The sequence below is a fragment of the Xyrauchen texanus genome, chromosome 30, assembly GCF_025860055.1.
Source record: "Xyrauchen texanus isolate HMW12.3.18 chromosome 30, RBS_HiC_50CHRs, whole genome shotgun sequence".
In the NCBI taxonomy this organism is placed as follows: domain Eukaryota; kingdom Metazoa; phylum Chordata; class Actinopteri; order Cypriniformes; family Catostomidae; genus Xyrauchen; species Xyrauchen texanus.
This window is the reverse complement of record NC_068305.1, coordinates 33,142,105-33,168,278: the sequence shown is the minus strand read 5'-3', so window position 1 is coordinate 33,168,278 and position 26,174 is coordinate 33,142,105. Positions and strand designations below refer to the sequence as shown.

Genomic DNA, 26,174 nt, shown 5'->3' with positions numbered 1-26,174 from the left:
AACAAGTCCTTACCAATTCCAGGAATGATGTGAAACTCATCATTGACTTCCTTGTCCACAGCAGTGGTGATGATGCGCACTTTGGGAAAGGCATAAGCCACAGAGTGGACGCCCATCTCAGCCATGAGCAAAGATAGCAGGAATATCTTGTCCTCCTGGACATCATGATCCTGCAACAGATATGATTGCAAATCACAGCAATATAACCCTTGTGCTGCGTTCCTCATTGGCTACTACTCCTTGTGTTCCCACTATTCCCACAGACACATATAAATGTAATAAACAGAAGTGGTTTTTTTTTTTAATAATGATTTTCCTTATTTATTCCTAAAGCATACATATAACATAGACAATGATGTATCTGAACTTACAGCAGACTAACAATTCAAACGAGCCCAAACACACGACAATATGATTTAGAAATATTCCTCAAAGAGTGTACATGGAAAGACGATGCACAAGACGGCGCTCAACACACAATGTGGGCGCGTATTTTGTTTTTGCGTGTGTGCGTACGCGAAGACTTTGCGTGCAAACACACATCCACATATGTGCTCATCTAAAGGACTGGAATGCTCCTGAAAACGTAATATTTATGCATTTTGTACTCTAGTCCATTCATTTCCAATGGCCGATAATTTGACCAAAAACACAACATTTGAAAAAAATTCATAAATAGAAAAAAGGTTGACCGTTAAGCTAATACTTAGCACCAACTACTTTTCTGAGAACTAATGTTCTGAAAAAGTCAAGGAGAGAGAAAAAAAACAATTATGTGTATATTCGAGCTAAAATGGTGCCTAACTACCATGAAGAAATTCAAATAAGTTCCGTAAACAATGAGAAATATCACCAAATGTAACATCTATATACCCCTCTGAGGTTAATGTTGATAACATATAGTATTGAACAAAGACAGACCTCAGCGATCTTTCAAAAAACAGTTTACCCACATGAGGCCAAAGATCATGTAGCAAAGAGCTTGTGTGAGAAATCAGAGAGCTATGATTAGTTGACATTTGTCTTTCACTTATTTAGAAGTCAGCATCTTTAATGTTATCAGTCATGCTTTTATATTTCACAATGTGCAAGACAAAGCTCTTGACTATTTTTTTTTTCATGTTATGAGGAGATACAGTGAGCGAATGGCAGGATTAAAAAAATAAATAAATAAATAAATAAATAAATAAATATTTCACAAAAATTCATTTTTAGAAAGCCAGAAACTTAATTGGCTGACATGAACTTTGATATTTCACTCCAAAACCTACAGGGAATGTCAAAGTTGTCATTATCCCTGTACATTTGGGAAAATTCTGACCTTTGTGTGCATAATCAAGACTTACAAGTAAGACTCTGACAGCCATGAGTGCTGCTGCCCCTGTTGACACTGTGCTGTCCATCAGTATAACATAGTCCTCACTGATATCCTTGGGCAGACGCAGGTAATGGAGCTGAGGAGGAAATTACACCCTTAATAAGACAGATTCATAGACTGACCAGAGATTCATGTGCCTTTAGGCATGACTCTAAACTTCCAAAAATAGAAACATACATGCAAAACAGCTGGAGACTTTAAACAATTTGAGTGTAGTGTTGCTTAAAGACTTCAAAAGTATATTGGTACAATAGCGCCACTAGTGTGGTGGGTCGCATTCCAAAAATATGCTGTTGTACAGTTCTGATAGCAAGGACAAACAATACAAAATTAAACTAACCATATACTTGGATGCAACAAAAACCTTGTAAGCAACACAGTCAAACAGTTTTATTATACTTAAATATTTTACAGGACAAATAATAATTTTCGTGGACGTTGAGGTATTTTTCAAATTTTCCCAAGACCTTTCCATGACTGGGAAACTGCATTGCAAAATTCCAAGTTTTCCAGGGTGCATGGGATAGTTAGGATAGCAGAATAAATAAGCTTTTAAATAGTTCAATTTTGTAAACAAAATCTTTATGAATCAAATGTAAAATCTGGGTCCTGTAGCAAAACCATTTGAGAACCACTGCTGGAGTGTATCACGATCATTATAACACTGAGTAGTGCACAGCTAGAGGGAGCTGTAAACCATACATTTACAATAATTACCTGCAGCAACCTGAGCAAATTCAACACAAATGTTTCAAGTTAATCGCAACTATCAGGACTAATTCTTTACGTTAGCAAGAACAGGCTTTGATGCAAAGTCAGACAAACCACAACAGTGAAACAGACATGAACTGAGTAAATCATACATGTCATCTCACCAAGGCTGAAAACACAAGGACACATGAAAACACAGGCAGCTTTCATAGATCAGAGCTGGCAGTTTGTAGGTGTGGGGGAGATCACAAGACAGCTGATGTCATACCTCAGGCTCTCCTGTGTCGTGATTGGTCTGAATGAGGATCTTTCCAAGTCGAATGTCCTTACAAATAGCCATCAAGGCCTGTTCCATAGTCTCTCCTGCCCGTAGAATGGACACACCAGTGATCTATCAAACAAACACACACACATATATATAATACACACATAGTTATAAAAGTACAAATTCATAGAAAGGAAATAGCCACAACAAAGTTGTTTCCTGACCATAAAAGTATGCACGTGTTTAGCAAATATTACTTCATGGTCCAAAGTTTAAGCAACCAAACAATAAACCATATATATATATATATAAATAAAGGTGAGTGGTTCAAACCCACTCATGATCTGAGCTATCATTCATGTTTGTAAAACATTGGAATTAGGGGTTTGTTCAAATCCCTAACACTTTATTAGCAAAATTTATAGTTATAGTGATGCTAGCCATAGATTATTGCAATAATGTTGCTTCATAATACTGGATATTCACTAACAGGTAACAGGCCAACAATTTCTTAATCTTTCCTTAAAGCAACTTTGGTCTTAAGAGATTGGTCTTAAAATAAACACACCCTTTTTCCGCTGAGCCTCTTCCCTTCATATATAGTTCCTTGTGGAGTTTCAACAGACACTGGCTGAGGTGAGACAAGAAAACAAGAATCAGTGTAAAGAGAAAATGGAAAAGGATTTAAGCCTAAAAATGCATAATAGAAAGAGCTATCTTTTTCAATGAAGACTTAAAAGGGATAGTTCACGCAAAAATATAAATTCTTCCATTATTTACTCACCTTTATGATATTCCAGGTTTGTGAGATTATCACCAGAACATTTGAAGAAAACTATCTTGGCTCAGTAGGTTCTTAAAATGAAATTGGATTTTTTATTTGCTTATCCTGGATGTCTCAACCGACTGGAGAATTACAGAGATTACTTTTTTCGCACCAAAAGCAATCGTGTGACTTTAGGAGACATGAATTGAACCGAGTGAGTTGGATCGATGATGTTTATGCTGACTGTCTGTGATTTTTGGAGCTTCAAGAGAGAAATCACCATTCACTTGCATTTTAGGTCCTACTGAGCCTGTAGATGTTTTTCTAATATTTTTCACATTTTTTCTGGTGAAGAAAGAAAGTCACACACACCCCTGGGATATCATGAGGGTGAGTAAATGGGAAGAGTTTCATTTTTGGGTGAACTATCGCTTTAAATTCTTAAAATGAAAATAAATAAATTAAATAAATAAAATCCAGTCTGCTCCTGAAACCTATTTTCCGATACTATAAAATCTTAATTTGTCGCTAGACGCACTGGCGAACACTAGTGTGTACCACTGACCAATATCCAGAGCTCGTAACACCAGGTTAAGTTTGTGGTTTTTTTTTTAATGACGATCCACTCACCTTCAAAGGCAGGAAGGACAGGGCGTGCTCTATGAGAAGCCTCATTAATCTCTTCGAATAGAAAATAAATTCATCTCGACTCGTTTCTTTATTCCTGGGGGTACAGGTACACACAGTCAACAGTACAGTTCAGCAATGGTGTGTGCTTTAATTTCCTTTTAATCACCCAATTACATATCAGCGACCCAAAACGTAAAAATACAAAACTTAAAACTGTGTTTTGCTCAAAGGCACAATGGTTCATGGCTTGTCCCTCACAGGCTTTGAACATAGAACCTTATGGTCTTCATTTCAATTAACTACTAGGCTACACCACCCTAATTCTCACACATGGTGTGGCACGGTCCTTAAAAAGCTCAGCTGATTACTCTAAATTTTGGGTTTGAATCCCACATAGGGTGATAGAAGTTAACCTTTTGTGACTCTTTGCATGGGATATGTGTGGCGTTGTGCTTAAAAGCCAAAGCATACTTCAGTTGTCCCTGCTGCTGATCACTCCACTAACAGTATGAGCGACTCAAATTGTCATCAGTACAGTGGGCGAGGACTGTCCGCGTGTCAAAATCTAGGCCATACGAGGACAGTCCTCGTCTGTGTGCATCGTCGCCACATATGCCTGCTGCTGAATGTACTTAGAGTATCACAAAGCAGTTGTAGAGTGCATGCATCAAACACTCACTGTCAAAGGTGTATACTTTGAAAGGCAAAGGGGTTGACTGGGCAAATCCGATCCAGAATGCAGAAAAACTAAGTATACCCAAGCCTTAGGGTGGTAGCCGTAAAGTTGGTGGATCGATTCCCGAAAAAGCAAGGAATTTATGGCGCCATTAAAAGAAAGTCGAGAAAAATAACACCGGTCGTATGGCGATAAATAAAGTATTCTATTGATTCTACATAAATATGAGTGTTTGAGGTCGTACCTTATAATAGTGTGCATCCCTCGGACTTGCGGGGTGCTCTCCATGACGCTCAGGGTCTTGGGCAAAGGCTGGCCCAGATGAGCAGATGGCAAGGCAGATCTATATGGTACAGGGTTTGAGATTTAAACATCCTTTCACAACAGCAAACGAGCAATAAACAGCTAATTTTGTTACAAGAAAAGAGACAAATAAATCAATATTTGACTTTTTCAAGTACTGGAATGGATTGAAAAGGCGATGCGAGCTTGAAGTGTAATGGTGGCAGGTCAAGAATTGAGGCCTATTCACTTCCAAGTCCAAATATTCGTAAATAATACAATTTAAAACTAAAACAATGCAGGGATGCACATTCGTTCACAGTTCAACTGGGCTATACGAAATATGATGTAAAATTTTGAGTAATGTATCTGCAACCCACATTCCAGAGAGACTTCAAGCTGTTGATATCACTGGTCTATAAATGTACAAAGAACTACTGACCGAAATTTTCCAATGTAAATCCATGTAGTGCCAAAAAATATCCATTCGTGCATCAGACTTGGTGTGAACAGGCCTTTTATTTGGGAAGACAAAAGGAGACAGACTGAGTGGCTTGCCAACAACAAAGATCTGCTATTCAAGCATTAAAGTTTGAAATAATGTGATATTAAATAAAACTAACACGATAGGACTGAACTCAACAATTGCATTCATTAAAAGGGCAGGGAGAAAAAATAAATTCTGTTACAAATCGTGATTCTTGAGACAAATGATGCTAAAATTGTTTCCCTGATGGAAAATCTAATTATTTAATAAAAAAATACATGTTTATCTTAATGCTACAATGATTAATAGATACATATAGGCAGCTATATTAGTGTAGAGTTCCACACTAACAGGTTTTCTCTCCGAGAAGTTTTGTCACTATCGGACCTCAAATCCTCTGCTGTGATCAATGTTCCGGTTATTATGCATAATCCAAAAGATTGAGAGATGTTGTGGAGAGAACACAACCTGATTATAGTCTATATGGAACTGAAGGGCCAAAGCAATGACTGACATAGCAGAGATGAGCTCAGGTTTGGGTGATATGTCAATGTTTTTTTTTTTTCTCCCCCCCATTTTTTTTTCAGTTTGTTTCCAGCTTATATGCTGCATAGCTAAATATAATATGATAAAAAGACAATAGAAGTTGTCTCAATGCAAGCTACACTGTGAGAATGTACATTCCAGACGGGTAGTCTAGGCTGCACAGTACCTGAAGAAAAGTGTATAACCAATGAAGTAGCCCCTTATCCCAGTGTTGGCAACAGACATTACAAAAAAAAAGGTGGAGACAAAAGGCACAAAGTGCAGCTATGGTGTTTTTTTGATGGTGCTTGCAAGGCTACTTTATACAGATATTTTCCAACTTTTCACCAGTTTTCTGCAACTGATTCAGCTCCACTCACCATCCCCAAAATAAAGACTCCATCCAAACTTAGTATGGTTAATAATTTAAGCTTAACAGGTCCTAACCAGGCATGATGTGACACGTTTCCAGCAAAGTAATTAGTTGGTCCACACTACAAGTGAAAATACTGCACCATATGACACACAGAAACTCATAGCCCATTTCCACCAAAATTGCGACGATTATCGTGCAGAGCCTGTGCTCCACTGGTTCACGGCCGGGGCAATCTGGAGCCAATTGTAAACCGGCCGTGCTTTTCCACGGACCTCAGAGCCGAACGATGACGTAATGGGTTACTGTCTATGTAGTAGTTTCACATGACTACCGCAAACATAAACAAACATGCCGCGTCATAGTGTGTTTGTTTACAGCTTATTACTCTTGTTTTTGAGGACATATTTAAACATACGAATTAATGCACTCCATCGTTATTACATTGCTCAACAAGATTGTCAGAGACAACATCTATGCTAAAGACGACAGGTTTGGCTTGTGAACTAACTTGCTAAATTCTCTAAATAGTTACAGTAATCATTATTAACATTGGTGTATCAGAAGGTTGTATTTGGACTTTTGCCATAGCATATAATATTATTGATTGAGATACCCACCGTTTTACTTAACAGATTGCCACGATCTTCCATGGAACAAAACAATGCACAAAATAAGATGACAACAGTATAAAATTTTTTTTAAAAAGTTACATTTGGCAAATATAACAACTTACTGAGATCAGCTGCAGAGGACACCAGCGATTCACAGTTTATCACGAGCGTTACTGGCTAAATTGAATGCCCCGGTTAGTTAGCAGGCTGATCGTGTCAGAGTCCAAAATATCATCGCTTCATCCACTGTCACTTTTGCTTATGTCCTTCTTATGGACCCTGTGCTCCCTTAAGTGTTTCGATTTGTTTATGATTTGGTAAATTGCCTGATTGAAGGCGGCATGCATAATTTCATGCTGTATATTCATTCTCGTATATTTCTCAGATCTTCATAAAAACCATATCACAAGCAGAGCACTTGTTACATCATGTTACCTGAGTCGAGATTAATCGGCTCCTGCGTAGAGACCAGCAAGCTTTTGGGGCTGGTGCGGAACCAGGTTTTCAGACCCAGAACGGCCTTTTCTGCGGTGGAAATATGTCTAATATTTTGAGAATTGGCACCGGCCTAGGAACCCGTACCACGTCAGTAGAAAAGGGCTATCAGTTCTCACTCAATTCTTAATATGTTCAGCATAGTCTTGTCTATCAAACACCATTGCCAGGCTAAACTTTCCCTTTTGTCCCCATTTGCATATCTGTAGCTTTGAGGAAAAGGAAAGAGAGACGAAATGCAGATTGAGAGAACAATTGAGAGAGATGGAAATTAATGGGGGAGAAAGCAGCCATACCTCACTGTGATTTCACGCTGGGATGGTTAGAGCAATGGGTCGAGGGTTTAGTGAGTATTTCATTACAAACATACACAGGGAGAAGAATAAAAAAAGAAAAGAAAAAAGGCAAACTCATGAAATGAGATCTCCACTGTGAAAAGCCATTCCAAACAGTCAGCCCCAACCCTTTCCATGGTATGCTGGGATGATATTGCCTGGCACTGTCAGCCATTCTATCACCCTACATATAACCTGATACAATCACATGCTTGATGTTTTACCCATTTTACATAAAAGCCTTTCATATTTCCAGCATTTCTAAGTAAAATGTTACAGGCTCTGATTTAACAGTCTTTATCAGCACATTCATTGCCACTAGGTGACTGTGGAATCATGGGATGGCCCATATACCACAATGATACATATTACATTTTTCCACAGCTGTGAGGATATAATTTTATCTTTTAAATTACTAATACATAAACCCTTAATGGGGAAGTGTGTAATTTTTTCGGTATTAAAATACAATCTCCTTTCATAGTTTAATAAGCAGAGACAACTTCAAGTAAGCCATTCGTAAGCTGATTTATAAGAAATGTGTAAACATTGTGGCTCAGTGCCATTATCAAAACTACCTGACAAAGCAACATTGTCTCAACCAATACCATACCTTTGGGGCGGGACTATCTGTTTGCTTGACAAATGGCAGACAGGGGTCTGGTCAGTTTGGTGAAATTAGTGGCATCGAAATTACACATTTCAACTTTAAGATCTATTGCAGTCTTTCTAAAACAGACCTTTTTCAGTGATAGTATTTATTCAAATTCAATCTGACCTCTATGTAATGAAAAATGCAATGTGGCTCTGTGGATTTAGAGAATGATATATCTTGTCAAGAAGCACATGGCTCATTACACTTAAAGACCCATCATTCCTCACTGTGATTGATCTAGTGAGGACAAAGTATTCATTTTCATTCTCATGATAATTCATGACTTTTTATTCAGCCTGCAAGGCACAAAAAATGATTACATTTCAAAGAATTTCTAAAACCCTTTCTGTGACAACTCCATGTCTAACAAATTTACATAACTAAACAAGGCAGTACATTATATTTCTGCAGGATAGTTCACCCAAAAATGAAAACTGATGTGTGACTTCCATTCTTCTGCAGAACACAAAGATTTATTTTTTAGCTCTGTTGGTCCATTCAAGTGAAGGGTGGCCAGAAATGTGAAGCTCCAAAAAGGCAGCATAAAAGTATAACTCCAATGGTAAAAAAGGAGTATTCCAGGTTCAGTTCAAGTTAAGCTCAATCAACAGTATTTGGGGCATAATGTTGATTTGTAGCCAATTTTACAACTTTGTTGCCATGATGATGTAATGTCAACAAACCACTTAAACAACTTTACAGCTCAAATAATAAATGACTTTAACAGTAGAATTAAAGTTAGTGCTTATAAAAATTATAAGCTTCAAATTTATGCCTTTAAACCCTCCAAAAATTGGTCACATTCACTTCCATTGTAGTGCCTCACTGCAACCTCGATTTTTGCTTATTTTTAAAGAAAAGGAGCAACGAGTCAAATTTAATTTTTTTAGTAAATCAACATTATACCACAAATGCTGTCAACTGAGCTTAACTCATTTTGAACATGGATCATTCCTTGAAATCCATGCCTTTAGATGTGATAGGTGTGGGTGAGAAACAAATACATGAAGTGAAATCTTCACTTTCTTTTCTTGTTTTTGGCAATTTGCATTCTTTGTGCATATTGCCACCTACTGGGCAGGGAGGAGAATTTATAGTAAAAATATTGACTTACTTATTGATCTTTATCTCACCCACACTGGAATATCATGCAGGGCTCCAGAAAACCACAACAAAATTGCTTAGGAGCCATTGGCTCCTAAACTGAAACATTAAGGAGCCAAATGCCTATTTTTAGTCACCAAATAAAAGATTTGCTCGATTTAGATTGCTGTTCAGAAACACTATAGAAAGCCGAAGGAAAAAAGAAAGCTGATAATTAATCAATGTTTTAATAAACTGTATAATTGAGAAAATAAGTTTGCATTCCCTTCGGTCTCATATTTGTATACATTATGAAAAGTGTGTGAACATTTCTAAGACATAAGATTTTTTTTATTTAGCACTGCTCTTCAGAATCTACATTACAGAGATTTTCATAAAGTTTAGTATATATATATATTAGCGTGTTGTCTTCTTGAGAATCAATTAATGTTTGCACCTTGTGTAATAGTTGTGTACAAGTCCCTCAATTGTCCCAAGCAAAGGTTTTTATATATATATATATATATATATATATATATATATTTTGTTTTAAAATTTTATATAATATATAGTTTTATAATTTAAATATTGCCTGTGTATTTCTTTACTGTTACCGGAGAGTGCAAATTAAATCAATCCCAATCAATAATTACCAGAAGAACAAAAAAAATTGGTACACAATATGTGATCCAATTATGTATTCAATAACTCATACGATATAAGATGAAACTGCATATGAACACACACAACCCAACTTTTGCCAATGGCAAACAGATTTTAAAATATTGTCGCACTCAATTATTTTTGGTTTCATTTGCGACCATTTTAGTTGCAGTCTGGAGCCCTGTTATGGATTGCATTTATGCTGCCTTTAGTCCTTTTTGGAGCTTTAAAGTTATGGCCACCATTCACTTGCATTGTATGGGCCTACAGAGCTGAAATATTCTTCTTAAATCTTCCTTTGTGTGCTGCAGAAGAAAGAAAGTCATACACATCTGGGATGGCATGAGGGTGAGTAAATGAGAGAATTAGAATTTTTGGGTGAACTATCCCTTTAAGGATACTCATTTGAAATGGTAAAATTCATAGGGCCCTAAACTATGAGAAATGGTTCCTTACATCAAAGAGAGATGATGAAAGCTTTGGAACAGAGCCTAGTTTTCCAGGAACAATTGAGGAAATGTCTTTGTGAGACTATAAAATTATAATTAAAATTATTGGTCTAACCCTCTCTCTCCTTTTTATTTTTAAACGCATGTTAACAGTCTTTCTGTTAATGATTGAACTACTTTAGACACCTGAGTGCGTCACTATGACAACTGCGCTAATGCTTAACTGGACTTCAGTGTCCAGTGGACAGCCAGTGTTTTCTTGCAGAGATTCTGGCTGTATCAAAAGTAAATCATATTTATACCATGGCATGATCTTCATGTAAAAACACATGCATCTTTTGTGTGTGTATTAGGAGCATGTGGATCATCTAGCAGGGATAATGACATGCATGTTAGCCATTCTCAGCACTACATTGGGCACAAGCCCTCTAACCATTCTCACTCAATGTGTCAGATGAGAAGCCCTTTTTATTACATACCTTTTCAAGTTGACTGTGAACATGCTGAACAATCAGATCCAAAGCAACAAAGTTCTCTCCACCTAGAAAATGGAAAGAGGATTATAATCATAATTTCAACTAGTAATTAATCTAATTATGCAAAGGCATAAAGGCCCCATGATGGGAATAACTTGCTTTCTTGTGTTGACATACTTCCTTTTGAAACAGAAAGTTGGGGTGGGACATTTTGAAGAAATCGCCAAAAGCTGTTGGAATACATTGCAGCCATGAACCATGATTTGTTGCTCAGAGTGAAGGGACTATTACTAGTTAGGGTATGTACACTTGAAATTCACAATTTGAATATGGCCATGAGTGCAAGATGAGGTCATCGATAATTTGGATAATTTTCATGGAAGAACAAAAATGCTGAAAGTTCATTTCGTCAACTATTTGGAGTACACTAGCTTACAGATAAAGCTATGGTGGCTGGAGTGGTGGTGGCGGCGTAGTGGGCTAAAGCACATAACTGTTAATCAGAAAGGTCGCTTGTTTTGATCCCCCCATTGTGTCCTTGAGCAAGACACTTAACTCCAGGTTGCTCCGGGGGGGATTGTCCCTGTAATAAAAGTTCATTGCACCTTGGATATAGCGTCTGCCAAATGCAAAAAGTAAAATGTAAATGTACAGGTGACCTTGCAGCTGACAGACATGGACTAAATGCTGCAAAACATTAAGGAGGTCTTTAACAGATACTGCAAGCTTACTTGACAAGGGCACAGAATTCCCACAAAAGGGGACATATTAGGGATGTTTTAGAGTTTTGACATCTTCAGACTTCACCTACCTCTTGGAACAACAATATCTGCGACCTGCACTGTGGGTTCGATGTACTGCTCAAACGCCGGCTTGACAAATTTGTTGTACTGTTTAATGACGCCTGCAATATCGCGCCCTCGATCCGTGATGTCCCTTTTCAGTCGCCTGACCAGCCGGATGTCAGAGTCAGTATCCACAAAGACCTTCATATCCAGCAGCTAAAGTCCGCACAACAAGAGAGAGAAATACAACACACAATGACAAAAATGGTCAACATATGGTGTAGTTCAAAAGTCCACGTTGAAAATAAACAAAATCTTTGATTCTGAACATTTTTATCTAATTAAATTATATTTGGACACTGAGGTATATATACAAGTGACAGGCGGGGGTTCAAACACTTCATCTCTATAGGGTTCCTCTTACTGAAAACATGTCTCAGATCTTTCATAGCCTTTCAGAGTGAACTGAAAGGCTATGAAAACCTGCAGAGGGAATGTCAGGGGATCAATCACTGCAATTTAGTGCAGCGTGAAGGCAACTAGACATGTCGTACCACCAGTGCTGACAGGAATGCTGAAAATAGACATTATTTAGGGAGCGACAAGATAGGCTGAAAGCATTAAATCTCAGAGTTACAATAAACAATCAAACACTCTTAAACAGCAGTGCTAGCAATCCTGACAAAACAGAGGTTTATCTTAAAAGACTTGTAAAGGTGTGCAAGAAACATTTAAGAATAGGCTAAAAAGTCATGTTATATCACATTTTAAAGTCATTGCTCATACTTTCTAAATCTCTCAAAGAGAAAGAATGGCAGATAGCTTTTACTGTATTCATAAATCCCTGTCAAGACCCAATTTCCTAAAATATTAAGTTTTTGGTCCAAACTACATATACATAAGACTGTGTATATAAAGTAGATAATTATGGTAACATATTGGAATGTTTTAAAGAAAGTTTTCATTTCTTTTTTTTTTCCAAATTAATTGCATCTTAAACTGATCTACTGATTTAAGTTGCCATTCAAGAAACAGTTATTGCTTCATTTCAAGTCAGATATGACTGAAAGTAAAGTCCTGCAGTTCCTCAAGTGATTCAGATTCAGTCAGATTCAAGGATACAATGAGATAATTCAGAAAAAGGATTTGCTGACTCATTCAAACTGATAACTCATGAGTTTGAGTATTTTAAGAATGTTTCATCTCAAGAGCCAGCACATAACGGTCACTGTTCGAAATACAGACTACACTAGTCAAAATGTATGTTTGTTTGAGTGCAGCCAACAAACATAATGCAACTTATCTTGGTGTAATCTTTCCATTATTTTGCATTACCCAGTCTTCATCTCATCATATTTAAAGCTCACAACTTTTCATGATTCAGCCTTTCGGGAAACACTGCTAAAAACCCACTCCTTTACGTGACAGTAAAACCGAAAACCCTCATCTTTTCAAGATGCCTTCCGTTTGTTGAGTTCCATTTGTTCTGCTGCATGCTGCTCATAAATCACTACAGGCAGAACTGCTTTTCCAATGCGTACACAATAACTCCTATTTTAATTTGTATGGATTTCTGGGTGCCTTGTGCATGAAAGAATCGAAACCCGGCAATGGAAGCCGTCAACACTGCCATAGAAAAACGCCTCCTATTCACTTCCTGTTGCCGGCCCTCACCTTCACCGTTAGAAAGAGAGAAGTATCAGTCATCTTCATTATGTGTAAGGAAAACAACAGGAAGGTGTAGAAATGAACATAAGGAGGGGACAATATAAAAAGGACAGAGGTTAGAGCATCCACCAGATTTCATAGGGATGGGTCATGATCGTAGACTGGTCATCCACCAAACGACTAGTTGATTATTGAATTCAACAGTTGCATCTGTAGAGTGTCTCCCTGTTTTTTGAGTATCTTATGTCATGAATGTTGCATTTTTAAGATAGTGAGCCAAATTAAAAAATAATTTCAATTTTAAAATAAGTCTCAAGACCCTTGCATTTTGCTCCATTTCATTTGTTTGTCTTTGTCACAATTTGTCTAGTTGTTTTTATGTAAACTGCCCCTAAAAAACATCTCTGACTGGAGTTAACCCATAGCCACCAACCCACAGATTAGTCCATTTTTTTAATATGTAGTGTGGCACATCCCTACTTCGTATCTTGAGTCATTGTGCACATGGTTTCAATTGGACCAGGCTTTTATGTGTCTATCCTTCACCCAGTGCTGCAGCTGTTCCCTTAGATAATGGAAGAGACATCTAGATCTCATTATGCATTAACCAATAAACAGTGTTGGTGAATATGTAGAGCCGCAGAGAGACAGAGGCTGAATATATAGAGGAAATCTCATCTTCCTGGATGGGTTGTGAGAATGAAAGTCATTATTATCTGGATACAACAGATGGAATTTTCATGAAGAAATGTATGGGGTCATACTTGACCCCAAAATAAATATACGATATATAATTATAATAACATAATACAATTATTATATACTTTTAAGATTGTTTCACTTTTAATTGACTATCACAATTCCAGTGGTTCAGAAGTTTACATACACTAAGTTACCTTCTGATAGGAGGTGTATTGAATTGGAGGTGTACCTGTTGATGTATTTTAAAGCCTACCTTCAAACTCAGTGCCTCTTTGATTGACAACATGGGAAAATAAAAAAATCAGCCAAGACCTTAGAAAAACTATTGTGGACCTCCGAAAGTCTGGTTCATCTTTGGTAGCAATTTACAAATGCGTGAAGGTACCAGGTTCATCTGTACAAACAATAGTATGCAAATATAAACACCATGGGACCACGAAGCCATCATACCGCTCAGGAAGGAGACGCATTCGGTCTCATCTGAGATTAATGTAGTTTGGTGCGAAAAGTGTCAGTCAATCCCAGAACAACAGCAAAAGGACCTTGTGAAGATGCTGGAGGATCCAGGTAGACAAGTATCTATATCTACAGTAAAACGAGTCCTATATCGACATAACCTGAAAGGCTGCTCAGCAAGGAAGCCAATGCTCCAAAACCATCACAAAAAAGCCATACTACAGTTTGCAAGTGCACACAAGGACAAAGATCTTACTTTGAGAAATTTCCTCTGGTCTACTGAAACAAAAGTTGAACTTTTTGGCCATAATGGCCATCGTTATGGAAAAAGGGTGAGGCTTGCAAGCCGAATAACACCACTTCAACAATGAAGCATGGGGGTGGCAGCATCATTTTGTGTGGGTGCTTTGCTGCAGGATGGACTTGTGCACATATATTTTTGCACTTGATGTGGATATATTGAAGCAACATCTCAAGACATCAGCCAAGCAGTTAAAGCTCTGTCACAAATGGGTCTTCCAAATGGACAATGACCCAAAGCATACATCCAAAGTTGTTGCAAAATGGCTTTAGGACAACAAAGTCAAGGTATTGGAGTGGCCATCACAAAGCCCTAACCTCTATCTGATAGAAAATTTGTGGGCAGAACTGAAAAAGCGTGTGCAAGCAAGGAGGCATACAAACCTGACTCCAAAATTACAGCAACTTATTGGTAGAAGCTTGTGGAAGGCTACCCATTTTGGGTACGTTTTGTTTGACCCAAATTAAACAATTTAAAGGCAATGCCACCAAATACTAACTTGCAACAATTGCTGGAAATTATACAGTTAGAATTTAACTCAATGACAGCTAGAAATTCATAAATAGAAAAACGTATATCAGATAACGATAACTTCGTTATTTTTGATGCAATCAATTTAACTCCGAGTTAGGGAGCTAGATAACTTTACTCTCACACAAGCCACATTTTGCTGAGCCCCCCTGCATATAATTGTTTTTCTGCATTACAGTAATGAGAATAATATTTTTTTTCTCTTATATATATATATATATCCTCTCTTTTTCTATCTCTCTCTTTTCCCTAATACAGCATGTTTAGCAGACTGCACCTCTTTTTTTATTCTCACTCATCATCTATCACTAAACCATAGGGCTTTATTGCCATTCTCATCCTATCAATACACAGCTATCTTGTTCTCTTTTCATATGACCTTATCTTTTACTACACCCCCATTTTTTTCTCTCTGCTTTATGGCTCCCATGATGGTCATCTGTATTTCAGTCTATGAAGCTTTCTATTATTCTTCAACTCAAAGCACATCGAGACATCACAAACCACAGTTAATGCTGATAGATGAGACTAAGATTGTATCTAATGCCTAGTGTGGAAAGATTAGTACAAGTCTTACCTTTAAAAGCTCCTTGTTGGCAAATGCTAATATTCCCTCAAATATCACAACATTGGCCCCATAGACTGTTTTCTGTGCAGAGAAACAAACATAGAAAAGATTAAAAAGGCAAAGAACAAACAATAATATCTTGTTTCAGTAACATAAATTACCAGGATATTCTTGCCCTGAGAAGTAAATACTGTCAAAATCACATTGCACTTTATATACACACATATATACAGTATACATATACATACTGTATATATCCACTATGGCAGCTTGTGTTGGTGTTAGAGACTGTGGAAGTGAGGAGTGATGTATTTCCTCTATGCTCCCCTGCTTCAGAATGGGGAAACCCTGAAGGTGTCATGATTCCATTATGACAAACCCAAAACCATGATGCGGCTTGTCAATGGCCACTCAGTATTGATCACACGCCTCTATACACCACAGAGTGTGAGATCTCAGTATATGAACACTCATTAACATTAAGACCCCCATAAATACTGAGCCATTAAACTCATGCATGCACCATAATTTTGTGGAAGATAATGAAAGTGGTGCAATCCCCAAACAATTATAAATACAAGTTTGAATTTGAAGCGCACTGGTTCACAACAAATGCTTTATTTCCTTACTTTCATTCACGAAACTGCAGATTGCTGCTAGGGCTGTCGATTTAACACGTTAATTCAGTGCAATTAATTGTATAAAAAAATAACGTGTTAAAACAAATTTACGCAATTAAATCGCAATGCCCCCGAACCGAAATAAGGAAGATTCCTGAGAAATGCAAGCTTGTAGTACCACCTGTTTACTCCAGAGGGCAGTAAGTGAAACTTAAGCTGTGTGGTAACGCGCAGTTTATACAGTGAAGAAAACAACCATCCAGCAGCAGCAACAACAACACAGACATGCGTTATATTCTTGCATTCAAAACACTTGGAGTGCAAATTCAACTAAGAGATCTCAAGATGTGTTCCAAGTATTAAACTATATTTAACTTTAGTGACCTAAAATGTTTGTTTATGACGCAACGCACCCGAGACGCTACACAAGCATGTCTGATGCAGGTGTAAATTGACGTGTTCTTAAACAAGCCCTCATAATAAATCTCAAACTGATTGACAAATTCACTTGCGAAATGGATTGCTGTGAATTGTATGCCAATGATTGACTTATGTTCAATAATAATGGTACTAAACAATACATTGTATTCTAAAGCAGCTTTTTATTGTCTTATCAATGATTAACTCTTCTGCCACAAGAATGTAATGCATTTTAATTATCTGAATATTTTTTATTATATATATATATATATATATATATATATATATATATATATATATATATATATATATATATATTATAAAAACAATTATATTTAAAGATAACCATGTATAGTTATTTCCTTTATTATATATTGAATTATTTTTATATGAGGGCTTTCTCAGCATATATTTGAATATGCGATTAATTAATCGGGATGTCATTAATTTGATTAATTTTAATTGATTGACAGCCCTAATTGCTGCACATGATATAAACGGAACAGAATGATATGAGCAATTCAGATCTGTTATCTAGAATTTAAGAGATTTGCAAGTGTGTCTGGTTTTTAATTCTTTTGACGGAAGACTGTGGAAGATTTATGATTGTGTTAATGTGCATTTAGTCAAATAATGAATAAAATACAGTGGGATCTAAAAGTCTGTTTTTATTTTTTTCAATTTTCTTTTCTGCAAGACAAAAGAAACATTCTGATGTAAAATTAATATGAAATATTTAAGGTTCTACACTATTTCTAGGTAACATTAAATATAAGCAAACTTGTAACATTGACCATATAAACTCAAAAGGTCAGATTTCATTGCTTTCATTTAAGAACACAAGATGCTCATTGGAACATACTTAAATCATGCTGGGATAGCATGGATCATCAGGTTTTGCACAAATGCCATACCAGCTCAAGCGTATGCCGTCATTAAAGCAAAAGGGGACATACCAAATACTATGAAATTCTGAAAATCAAGTTACATTTTCAATTATTTTCACAAAGATTTTTGATAATTAATTAATTGCTGATAATTTATATTAAAATGTGTACTAAATTAGAAAATGTGAAACGCAAGTGTTTTCACTAATGAGGTCGATTTAATGCGTCAAGTTTGATTTATTATAGGGCTGGGCGATAAAACGATATCAATATTTAAAATCGCGATTAAAAAAAAAACTCCATGATATCGACGATAAACTTTTGAGTAATTTTGGATATTTAGCCTGTGTTCTACATTTAGACATGCGTGTTGCTATAAACGCTAGCAGTTTGGCTTTCTTATTGTATGTTTCCACTGGCACGTGCTGAGCGCTTTCAATTCCTTTCTATGGAAGCCGAGCGTCAAGCTCGCGAGGTGGATTGTAAAATTGACAGCAGCACGGGGCAAGCGGTTCCCTAGCGTTGGGAGTGGCTTTGTGCGGATTTCTTCCACTTCAGTGGAAACGCAGCCTCAGACTGTATGAAGTTGCTACGCAGGTCACCGCAGTCCGGATCCCATCTTGATGACGGTTACGCCCTCTCATCGTCTCTAGTGAGCAGCGCGACAAAACAATAGTGCCAGTTATGTCATATCTGATCACACACACACACACACACACACACACACACACACACACTTGATAAGCTCTATAAAATATTGTCATATTTTCATAGAAGATCTCTCAGACACCACTGCATCGGCTGTGTCCCCAACACAGTTTTGTAAAGACTATTAAGGATTTTGTTTACTTTTTTTGGAAATTAAAAAAAATGTGCAATGTGTGAATGTATATCGTGATAAATATCGATATTGAATGATGTGAAAAAGAATATCGTGCTAATTTTTTTTGCCATATCGCCCAGCCCTAATTTATTATATAAAAAAAATTATGCGATTCATCATGTCCCTGGACCGTGATATATAATATTCCAGTCACCATTTTCAACAGGGGGGCAGTAAGCGAAAATCCACCTGTGTAGGCAATGTGCAGCTGTACAGACAACAAACTACACTCAGGCTTGCTTGAAACTAGCAACAGAACAAAACGAGAATGCGTTCTTGCGTTTAAACGCAGCTAGACACAGCGCAATTCCGAATGCAGAGATCTTGAGGCGAAGCGGTTTAACTTGACACAGTGAACGTGTTCAGGACGCAACGCAATCAAAATTAGATGCTCCAAAAGCATCTGTCTGATACAGGTTTACGTTGCCACGTTTACACTGAACTCCAGCGTATATGGGTGAAATCAAAATCCATAAAGAGATGCATCTTCCAGTGAGATTTTACAGTAACCTGGCTAAGACAGTTGAACAATTTTAATTTGCAGTAAAAACAGTCTGCAATCTCTCAATGATATTGAATAATCTTCATATGGTGGTTCTGCGGGACAGCCCATTTGAAAAAAATGGCAATTAAGGCATCATAGGTATTCTTCAGTTATCACTATATGCTCCTCATACAACCTGATGGAGCTCGAGAGGTCCTGCAAAGAAGAATGGGAGAAACTGCCCAGAAATAGGTGTGCCAGGCATGTAGCATCATACACAAAAAGACTTGAGGCTGTAATTGGTGCCAAAGGTGCTTCAACAAAGTATTGAGCAAAGGCTGTGAATACTTATGTATATGTGATTTTTTTTCGGTTTTTATTTTTAATATATTTTCAAAGATTTCAAACAAACTTCTTTCACATTGTCATTATAATTACCCCACAGTAGCCTAGGATCCAACCAGCAGTAATACCGGTGTTAGTCGGTTTCCTGTGGAGTTTTTTTTTTTCACCAATAGCTAGTGTGTGGTGAGTGTACAGGCACAATGGTTGCCATTGCTTCATCCAGGTGGATGCGGCACACTGGTCGATGTTGAGGAGAGTCCTCTGTTCACTGTGTAAAGTGCTTTGAGTGTAGTGTCCCAAAAAGTGCTATATAAATGCAACATTACATTTTTAATTCATTCATTTTTTTCTGCGACTGACCAATCAAAACTTGGTCGACCAAGACACTTCTCATCGAATACGTTTGGTCGACTATAAGGGGGCAGCCCTAATAATCATTAATCTATACTGGCTCAACCATAGTAACACAATCACACAGATGCTTACCCACTCTTTGCGACGGTTGTGGCTGGTAAAGTCGTAAACTGGCACTTTGATGCTTTTGCCCTTTTTCAGTTTTCTCAACACAGTTACCAGCAGCTCAAAATCAAAGGCATCAGGATGATCAAAGTTGTACTCGTTTTTGGCAGCCAACTCTTGCTCCTCTTTACTTAAAACCTGAAAGGAAACAAGATATTAGTAAAAATAAGTTACCACACAAAAGATTCAATTTTCATACTTCTTTATGGTAGTTAGGACATGTGGCTCCACTAAGAGGTTGCTTTCCCACTTCTTAGTGGATTTTTTGTTCTATTCATTGAATGGAACAGTCAGGATGCCCTGAAATGCTGCAGGCCGAATATAACCCTGCATTTTCAACATGAGCATCACATATCTGAGGCAGGTTTGCTTATTGCTAGACTATGGCGCTGGCCTCTGGCATGTTGCGGTTTTGACCAGAGGTTCCGATAAAAGTACTAACATGCTATGGTTGGTCCGAGGGTGAAGTAGCTGCCTTCATATGTTTCAGTGATGTACTGCAATTCTAAGGACGATGAGCCTTTCCACAGATGAGGACAAATTGACTGATTGAATCACTTAATTAAACCACTAACAAGCTAGAGGATAAGTCATTAAATTAAATAAGGATTGATGACTAGACCTTACAAGGATCAAGCGCACCCAACACAGGCAAGAGCAAATAATATAAATACTTCAGTGGTTTCAACACATGGAGAAGCTCCATTTGGAGACCTTTAATGGCACAGCAGTCTGCAAATGCAACCAGAAGCATTGCCACCACTGCGAAAATGTTGTTGGATTTGGTGCAATGAAGGAATTCTTCATTTTAAAAGGACGCAAAGCCTCTTCTTTAACTCAATTAGAAAGTACCTTGTAGAAAGAATCCATAGAGAGCAGAACGACCCAAGGAACATCTAGGGCCTCTATGATTTTATTGGCCACGGTGGTTTTTCCAGAGGCACTTCCTCCACAAAGACCTGTAGGACACACATCAAGCATCATACATCAAGATAATGTACAGTCAGCCGGATATTATCGCAAAATACAGTACATTACAGTGCTTATTTCACAGGTACTAACCAAAAACAAAAATGAATAATTGGACAAAATATTCATTTGCATTGAAATTATGAAATAATGTGAAATGGAAATAAATAGCTGAACAGCTGAATTCCACCTCCATTAGTTTTGGAGTTCTATTGGTGATTATTTGTGAATAATGACTGTTTGACTGCTCATTATCCAGCTTATTACAAGACATTAATAAATAAATATTACATGAAACATTGATTTGCGATTAAATTAATTTAGTAGCTGACTAGTAGAGTTCGCACAGTGATCTGAGAAGTAGAACAAAATTACTAGCAATATCAAGATGACCAGTCTGATTTGATTGAAGGCCCCAGCACACTCACGACGAACTGCTTCTTCATTCTTCGCTCAGTGCCAAAAAACATTTTTAAACATCTGAGCTACAACATACTGTTTGCAAACATTCAGACACCGGCTACGCTGCTGTGGGAAGCGTTTAGAATTACATTTAAATATGAATACGCTAAAGACAACATGTAAAATATCAACTAGTATGACATTAAAATGTGTTATCATTTGACATTCAGATTAGAATTCACGCAACATCAGTAAAAGAGGCAGCCTTACCAACTCAATGATTATTTAAAAGTAAAATATGCAGTAGATAATGTGTAATTTGACATGTTTACCTTGAGCATTCATGGCGCAAATGTACCAACACGCTATACACGCTCTTATTGTGTTAATGGGTAAAATACATACAAAAGAATGATGATACGCATAGCTTACTTTGGGCAGATGTGTAAATGGTTTTCGGCTACAGATGGCATGCAAATTAATGGGCACTTAAGAGTATTTAGGTAGATTTGATTCCTTTGGTAGACTATTTAAATAAAAATAAAAAAACATGACATTCTTGGAAAATTATCATTAAATGTAGGAAGGTTTGCACTAGCTCCCTAATAACTCTGCACGTTGACGTGTTCATGTTGACTGATCCTAAATGACTGAACAGGAACTATTTGTCTGACTCAAAGTAGGGGTGCTCCAGGTCACACCTAACGATGATGTGGACCAATGGCAGTAAGGTGGTGTTTAGCAGCTGGTAAGAATTTTCCTGAAAGTTTGCCCTGGTGAGCTGTTACGAACCACTGAAACAAACTCAAAAATACCGTCTTTTTGGACAGATTATGTTCTAAATGACGTCAGACCCATTCGATCTTCGATTTTGTAGAAAGTGTGCAGGGGCTTTTAATGCCCAGATGTGCGGTTGTTCCTCAGAAATATCAGACTGCTAGATGGGCACCATTGAACAATCAGAACGGAGCATTCACACACACACACACACACACACACACACACACACACACACACACACACTAGTCTGTGCTTGTCTCATTAGTCTACTCATCAGCCAATAAAAGTGGTTTACACAACTCCCTTAACAATAAGATATAAGAAAGCCAGTGACGTAAGACAATATACTGGCCGATACATTTTTTTTTTTATCCCCAATTTGGAATGCCCACTACTTAGTAGGTCCTCGTGGTGGCGCGGTTACTCACCTCAATCTGGGTGGTGGAGGACAAGTCTCAGTTGCCTCTGCTTCTGAGACAGTCATTCCGCGACAGTCCATCTTATCACACGTCTCGTTTTGCATGACACCACGGAGACTCCGCACATGGAGGCTCATGCTACTCTCCACGATCCAATGCACGTGCTCAATTGAGAGCGAACACGAGGTTACCCCATGTGACTCTACCCTCCCAATCAACAAGACCAATTTGGTTGCTTAGTAGACCTTGCTGGAGTCCCTCAGCACACCCTAGATTCGACCTCACGACTCCAGGGGTGGTAGTCAGCATCACTACTCGCTGAGCTATCCAGTCCCCTGATATTAAAGTTTTACGTATCAGATAGATCTCCTGAATAAAAGGGCCATAATAGAAGCACTACAAAAGATATAAAACTGATACAAATTTTTTTTTTTGTTCTATGGACTAGTAACTTAAATCTACTTTAGTGTTCTTATGTCCACCCTCATCTCCCTGCTTCTCTGACCTCTGTCAAGGTAAGATCATTCCACTTGGGTGGATTTATTCACTTTTCTCCGACCGAGCGAGCAGGCAACGACAGCCACACCAGACCCTTTTTTTTACTGGTATAATTGACTGGAGAACATCCAAGTGTGAAATTGTAACCCGTACGACAGGCTCTTTGTGAGTAACGGATTGCATACTAATGACCACAGAGCCTGGCTCTGGGAGTGCTCATGCCCTCATGTCAATTTCTCATGGATAAAACAAAAGTGTAACCTTTGGGCCTGAAACACTTATGTCTACAGAGGAAGTTTTATGAAAAGATACCCTATTTTATTAAGATACTTCATATTATCTTTCAACCTGGAAAAGACGAATTTCCTAAACAAATACTTCCTTTAAGAAATAGTTCACCCAAAAATGAAAATTCTCTCATCATTTATCCCAGATGTGCATGACATTTTCTGCAGAACTCAAACAACGATTTTTAGAAGAACATCTCAGCTCTGTAGGTCTATACAATGCAGGTTATGGTGACCAAAATTTTGAAGCTCCTACAAGCAAATTAAGGCAGCATAAAAGGCACATAAAGGCCAGTGGTTAAATCAATATCTTCTGAAGCAATCTAATCAGATTTAGGTGAAATCATGATCACCAAAGAAACTGATAATAAAAAAGGAGTTACATTTTGGTCTGTTTTCACACAAAAACCAATTGAATAGATTAGAAGACATGGATTAAACCCCTGGAGGTTTATGGATTACTTTTATCTTGCCTTTATTTGATTTTAAGTTTCAATGTTTGTATTCACTTGGATATATGGACCTACAGAGCTGAGACGTTCTTCTAAAAATCGTCGTTTCTGTTCTGCAGAAAGAAAGAAAAAAAATCATACACATCTGGGATTGCATGAGGGAGAATAAACTTTTCCTTTAAAGGGACAGTTCACCCAAAAATAAAAATTCAGTCATCATTCCCTCACCCTCATTTTGTTCCTAACTCGTATCACTTTCTTTTTTTCCGTGGACACAAAATGAAATTTTAGGCAGCAAGTATGTTAATTTCATTCACTTTACACTTTCATTGCATTTTTTATTCATACAATGAAAGTGAATAACATCCACCATCATCCAATCAAATCTCACCCCAAGTAATTTGCTGCTGAATATTCAGTTTCACTCAGTAACCTTTCACATTTTGTAAGATAAATGCATTATGAATAAATCAATAGCAAGAATGAGAATTTGACATAATCAAAGGCAGCAAATGCATGTGTAACTGGTCCTACCAATGACAAAGGCTTCTTTGAAGGTGGTCCCAGTAACATTGTACCAGGGTGGACGACCTGCAGTGTAGATTGTCCTCTTATTTGTCCTCAGAAGTGGAGGCTCTGTTTTGCTCTGGCTGGTGGTCCGTTTCCGGGGCGATAATGAAGGGGTGAGAGGACATGTGTGTCTTGTAATGCCATCAAGAGAATCCTCGCCACTAGCACAAAATTATACGTACAAAAAAATTATATTCAGGCCAAATACAACGTGGGACGAACTTAAAGGTGATGTGTGTAATTTTTTCCTTGTTAACTGACTTTCTCCAGAAATAGAAATGACACACTTCACTCAAAAATTTTAATTCCCACATGATTTACTCACCCTCATGCCATGCCAAATGTGTATGACTTTTATTATGCATTTCACAAACGAAGGTTTTTAGAAGAATATTTCAGCTCTGTAGGTTCATATACAATGCAATTCAACAGGGTCCGAAACTCTGAAGCTCAAAAAAAGCACATAGGCAGCATAAAAGTAATCCATACGACTCCAGTGGTTAGATGTAAGTCTTCAGAAGTGATTTAATACATGTGGGAGATAAACAGATCAATCCTAAAGTCGTTTTTTTTACTATAAATCTGTACTTTAACACTTTTATAGATGTTGCTGGTTCACATTCTTTGTGCTTATCGCCACCTACTGGACAGAGAGGAATAGTAAAAAAGGACCTATATATGGTAAATGGTCTGCACTTATATAGCGCTTTTTTCTAACCTCAGAGGTTACCAAAGCGCTTTACACTGTGTCCCAATCACCCATTCACACACACATTCATACACCAATGGCGGCAGAGCTGCCATGCAAGGCGCTAACCTACCATTGGGAGCAACTTGGGGTTCAGTGTCTTGCCCAAGGACATTTCGGCATGTGGAGTCAATATATATATATTGATCTATTTCTCATCCACACCTTTTGTATTGCTCCTGAAGACATGGATTTAACAAATTAATGTATTACTTTTATACTGCCTTTATGTACTTTTTTGGAACTTGAAATGTTTGGTCCCTGTTGACTTGCATAGCATGTACCTAAAGAGCTGATATGTAGTTCTAAAAACTTTAAATTGTGTTTTGCAGAAAAAAAGTTGTACCATCTGGGATGGCATGAGGGTGATGAAATGAGAGGATTTAAATCTTTGGGTAAACATTTCTTTCAGGCTATTTTGCATAAACAGAATTACAGTAAACAAAAAAATTGTCCATACATGCCTTTACAATCATGAACGGCCACACCTGACCAGAGCAAAGCAATTTAGTACTATTTCACAGAGAGCTTGAGAGAACCAGTGTCTTTATGAACCCCTAAGAAAGAGCTGGTCACGTGATCACTGCTTGTGGCAGAGGGATTAGAGATTCCTGTCCAGGAAACCAACATCTGCTCAGCCAAACCTGGAGTCTCGTTTGAGTAAGGCTATCATTACATGGACAGTTAATGGCACTCATTGGCGCTGATGGTGGACTGCTAATTCCTCGATCTGTACCAGCCACACAAAAAAACACTGCTCTCGATGCCCGTACAGATGTCCTGCAGGCTACATTGCGACTATCAACACAACAATTCCTCTTTAATTAATCAACAGGATCCGCAATTTATTGTACATTAGCTTGGCGTAATCAGAACCTGATCCACTCACCTGTCGGATCTGGAAATGGACTGATCGTCCACCTCTCCCGCTTCTTTCTGTTGCACTTGAACATCACTTTGGCTTACTTTCCTCGCCATGTTTCATACCGCTGTACCACGTAAACGCATGTGCGGAAG

The 26,174-nt window shown here is 37.7% G+C and overlaps 1 protein-coding gene across 2 annotated transcripts in view; it reads right to left on the bottom strand.

Annotated features, from left to right (window-relative positions):
• Positions 1-26,174, bottom strand: part of LOC127624060 (uridine-cytidine kinase-like 1) — a 28,021-nt gene extending 1,847 nt beyond the window's left edge. The window contains exons 1-14 of one of the 2 annotated variants that reach the window (XM_052098691.1): positions 26,047-26,151; positions 24,374-24,570; positions 20,885-20,991; positions 20,000-20,170; positions 15,884-15,955; positions 11,675-11,864; positions 10,867-10,928; positions 7,499-7,515; positions 4,671-4,769; positions 3,751-3,844; positions 2,923-2,985; positions 2,358-2,480; positions 1,347-1,454; positions 14-170 (exon numbers count right to left, since the gene is read on the bottom strand). In XM_052098691.1, coding sequence (XP_051954651.1) covers positions 14-170; positions 1,347-1,454; positions 2,358-2,480; positions 2,923-2,985; positions 3,751-3,844; positions 4,671-4,769; positions 7,499-7,515; positions 10,867-10,928; positions 11,675-11,864; positions 15,884-15,955; positions 20,000-20,170; positions 20,885-20,991; positions 24,374-24,570; positions 26,047-26,135 — 1,549 coding nt within the window. In that variant the 5' untranslated portion in view covers positions 26,136-26,151. Of the gene's footprint in view, positions 1-13; positions 171-1,346; positions 1,455-2,357; positions 2,481-2,922; positions 2,986-3,750; positions 3,845-4,670; positions 4,770-7,498; positions 7,516-10,866; positions 10,929-11,674; positions 11,865-15,883; positions 15,956-19,999; positions 20,171-20,884; positions 20,992-24,373; positions 24,571-26,046 lie in introns of both variants that reach the window. The other variant, XM_052098692.1, reaches the window with a different exon arrangement.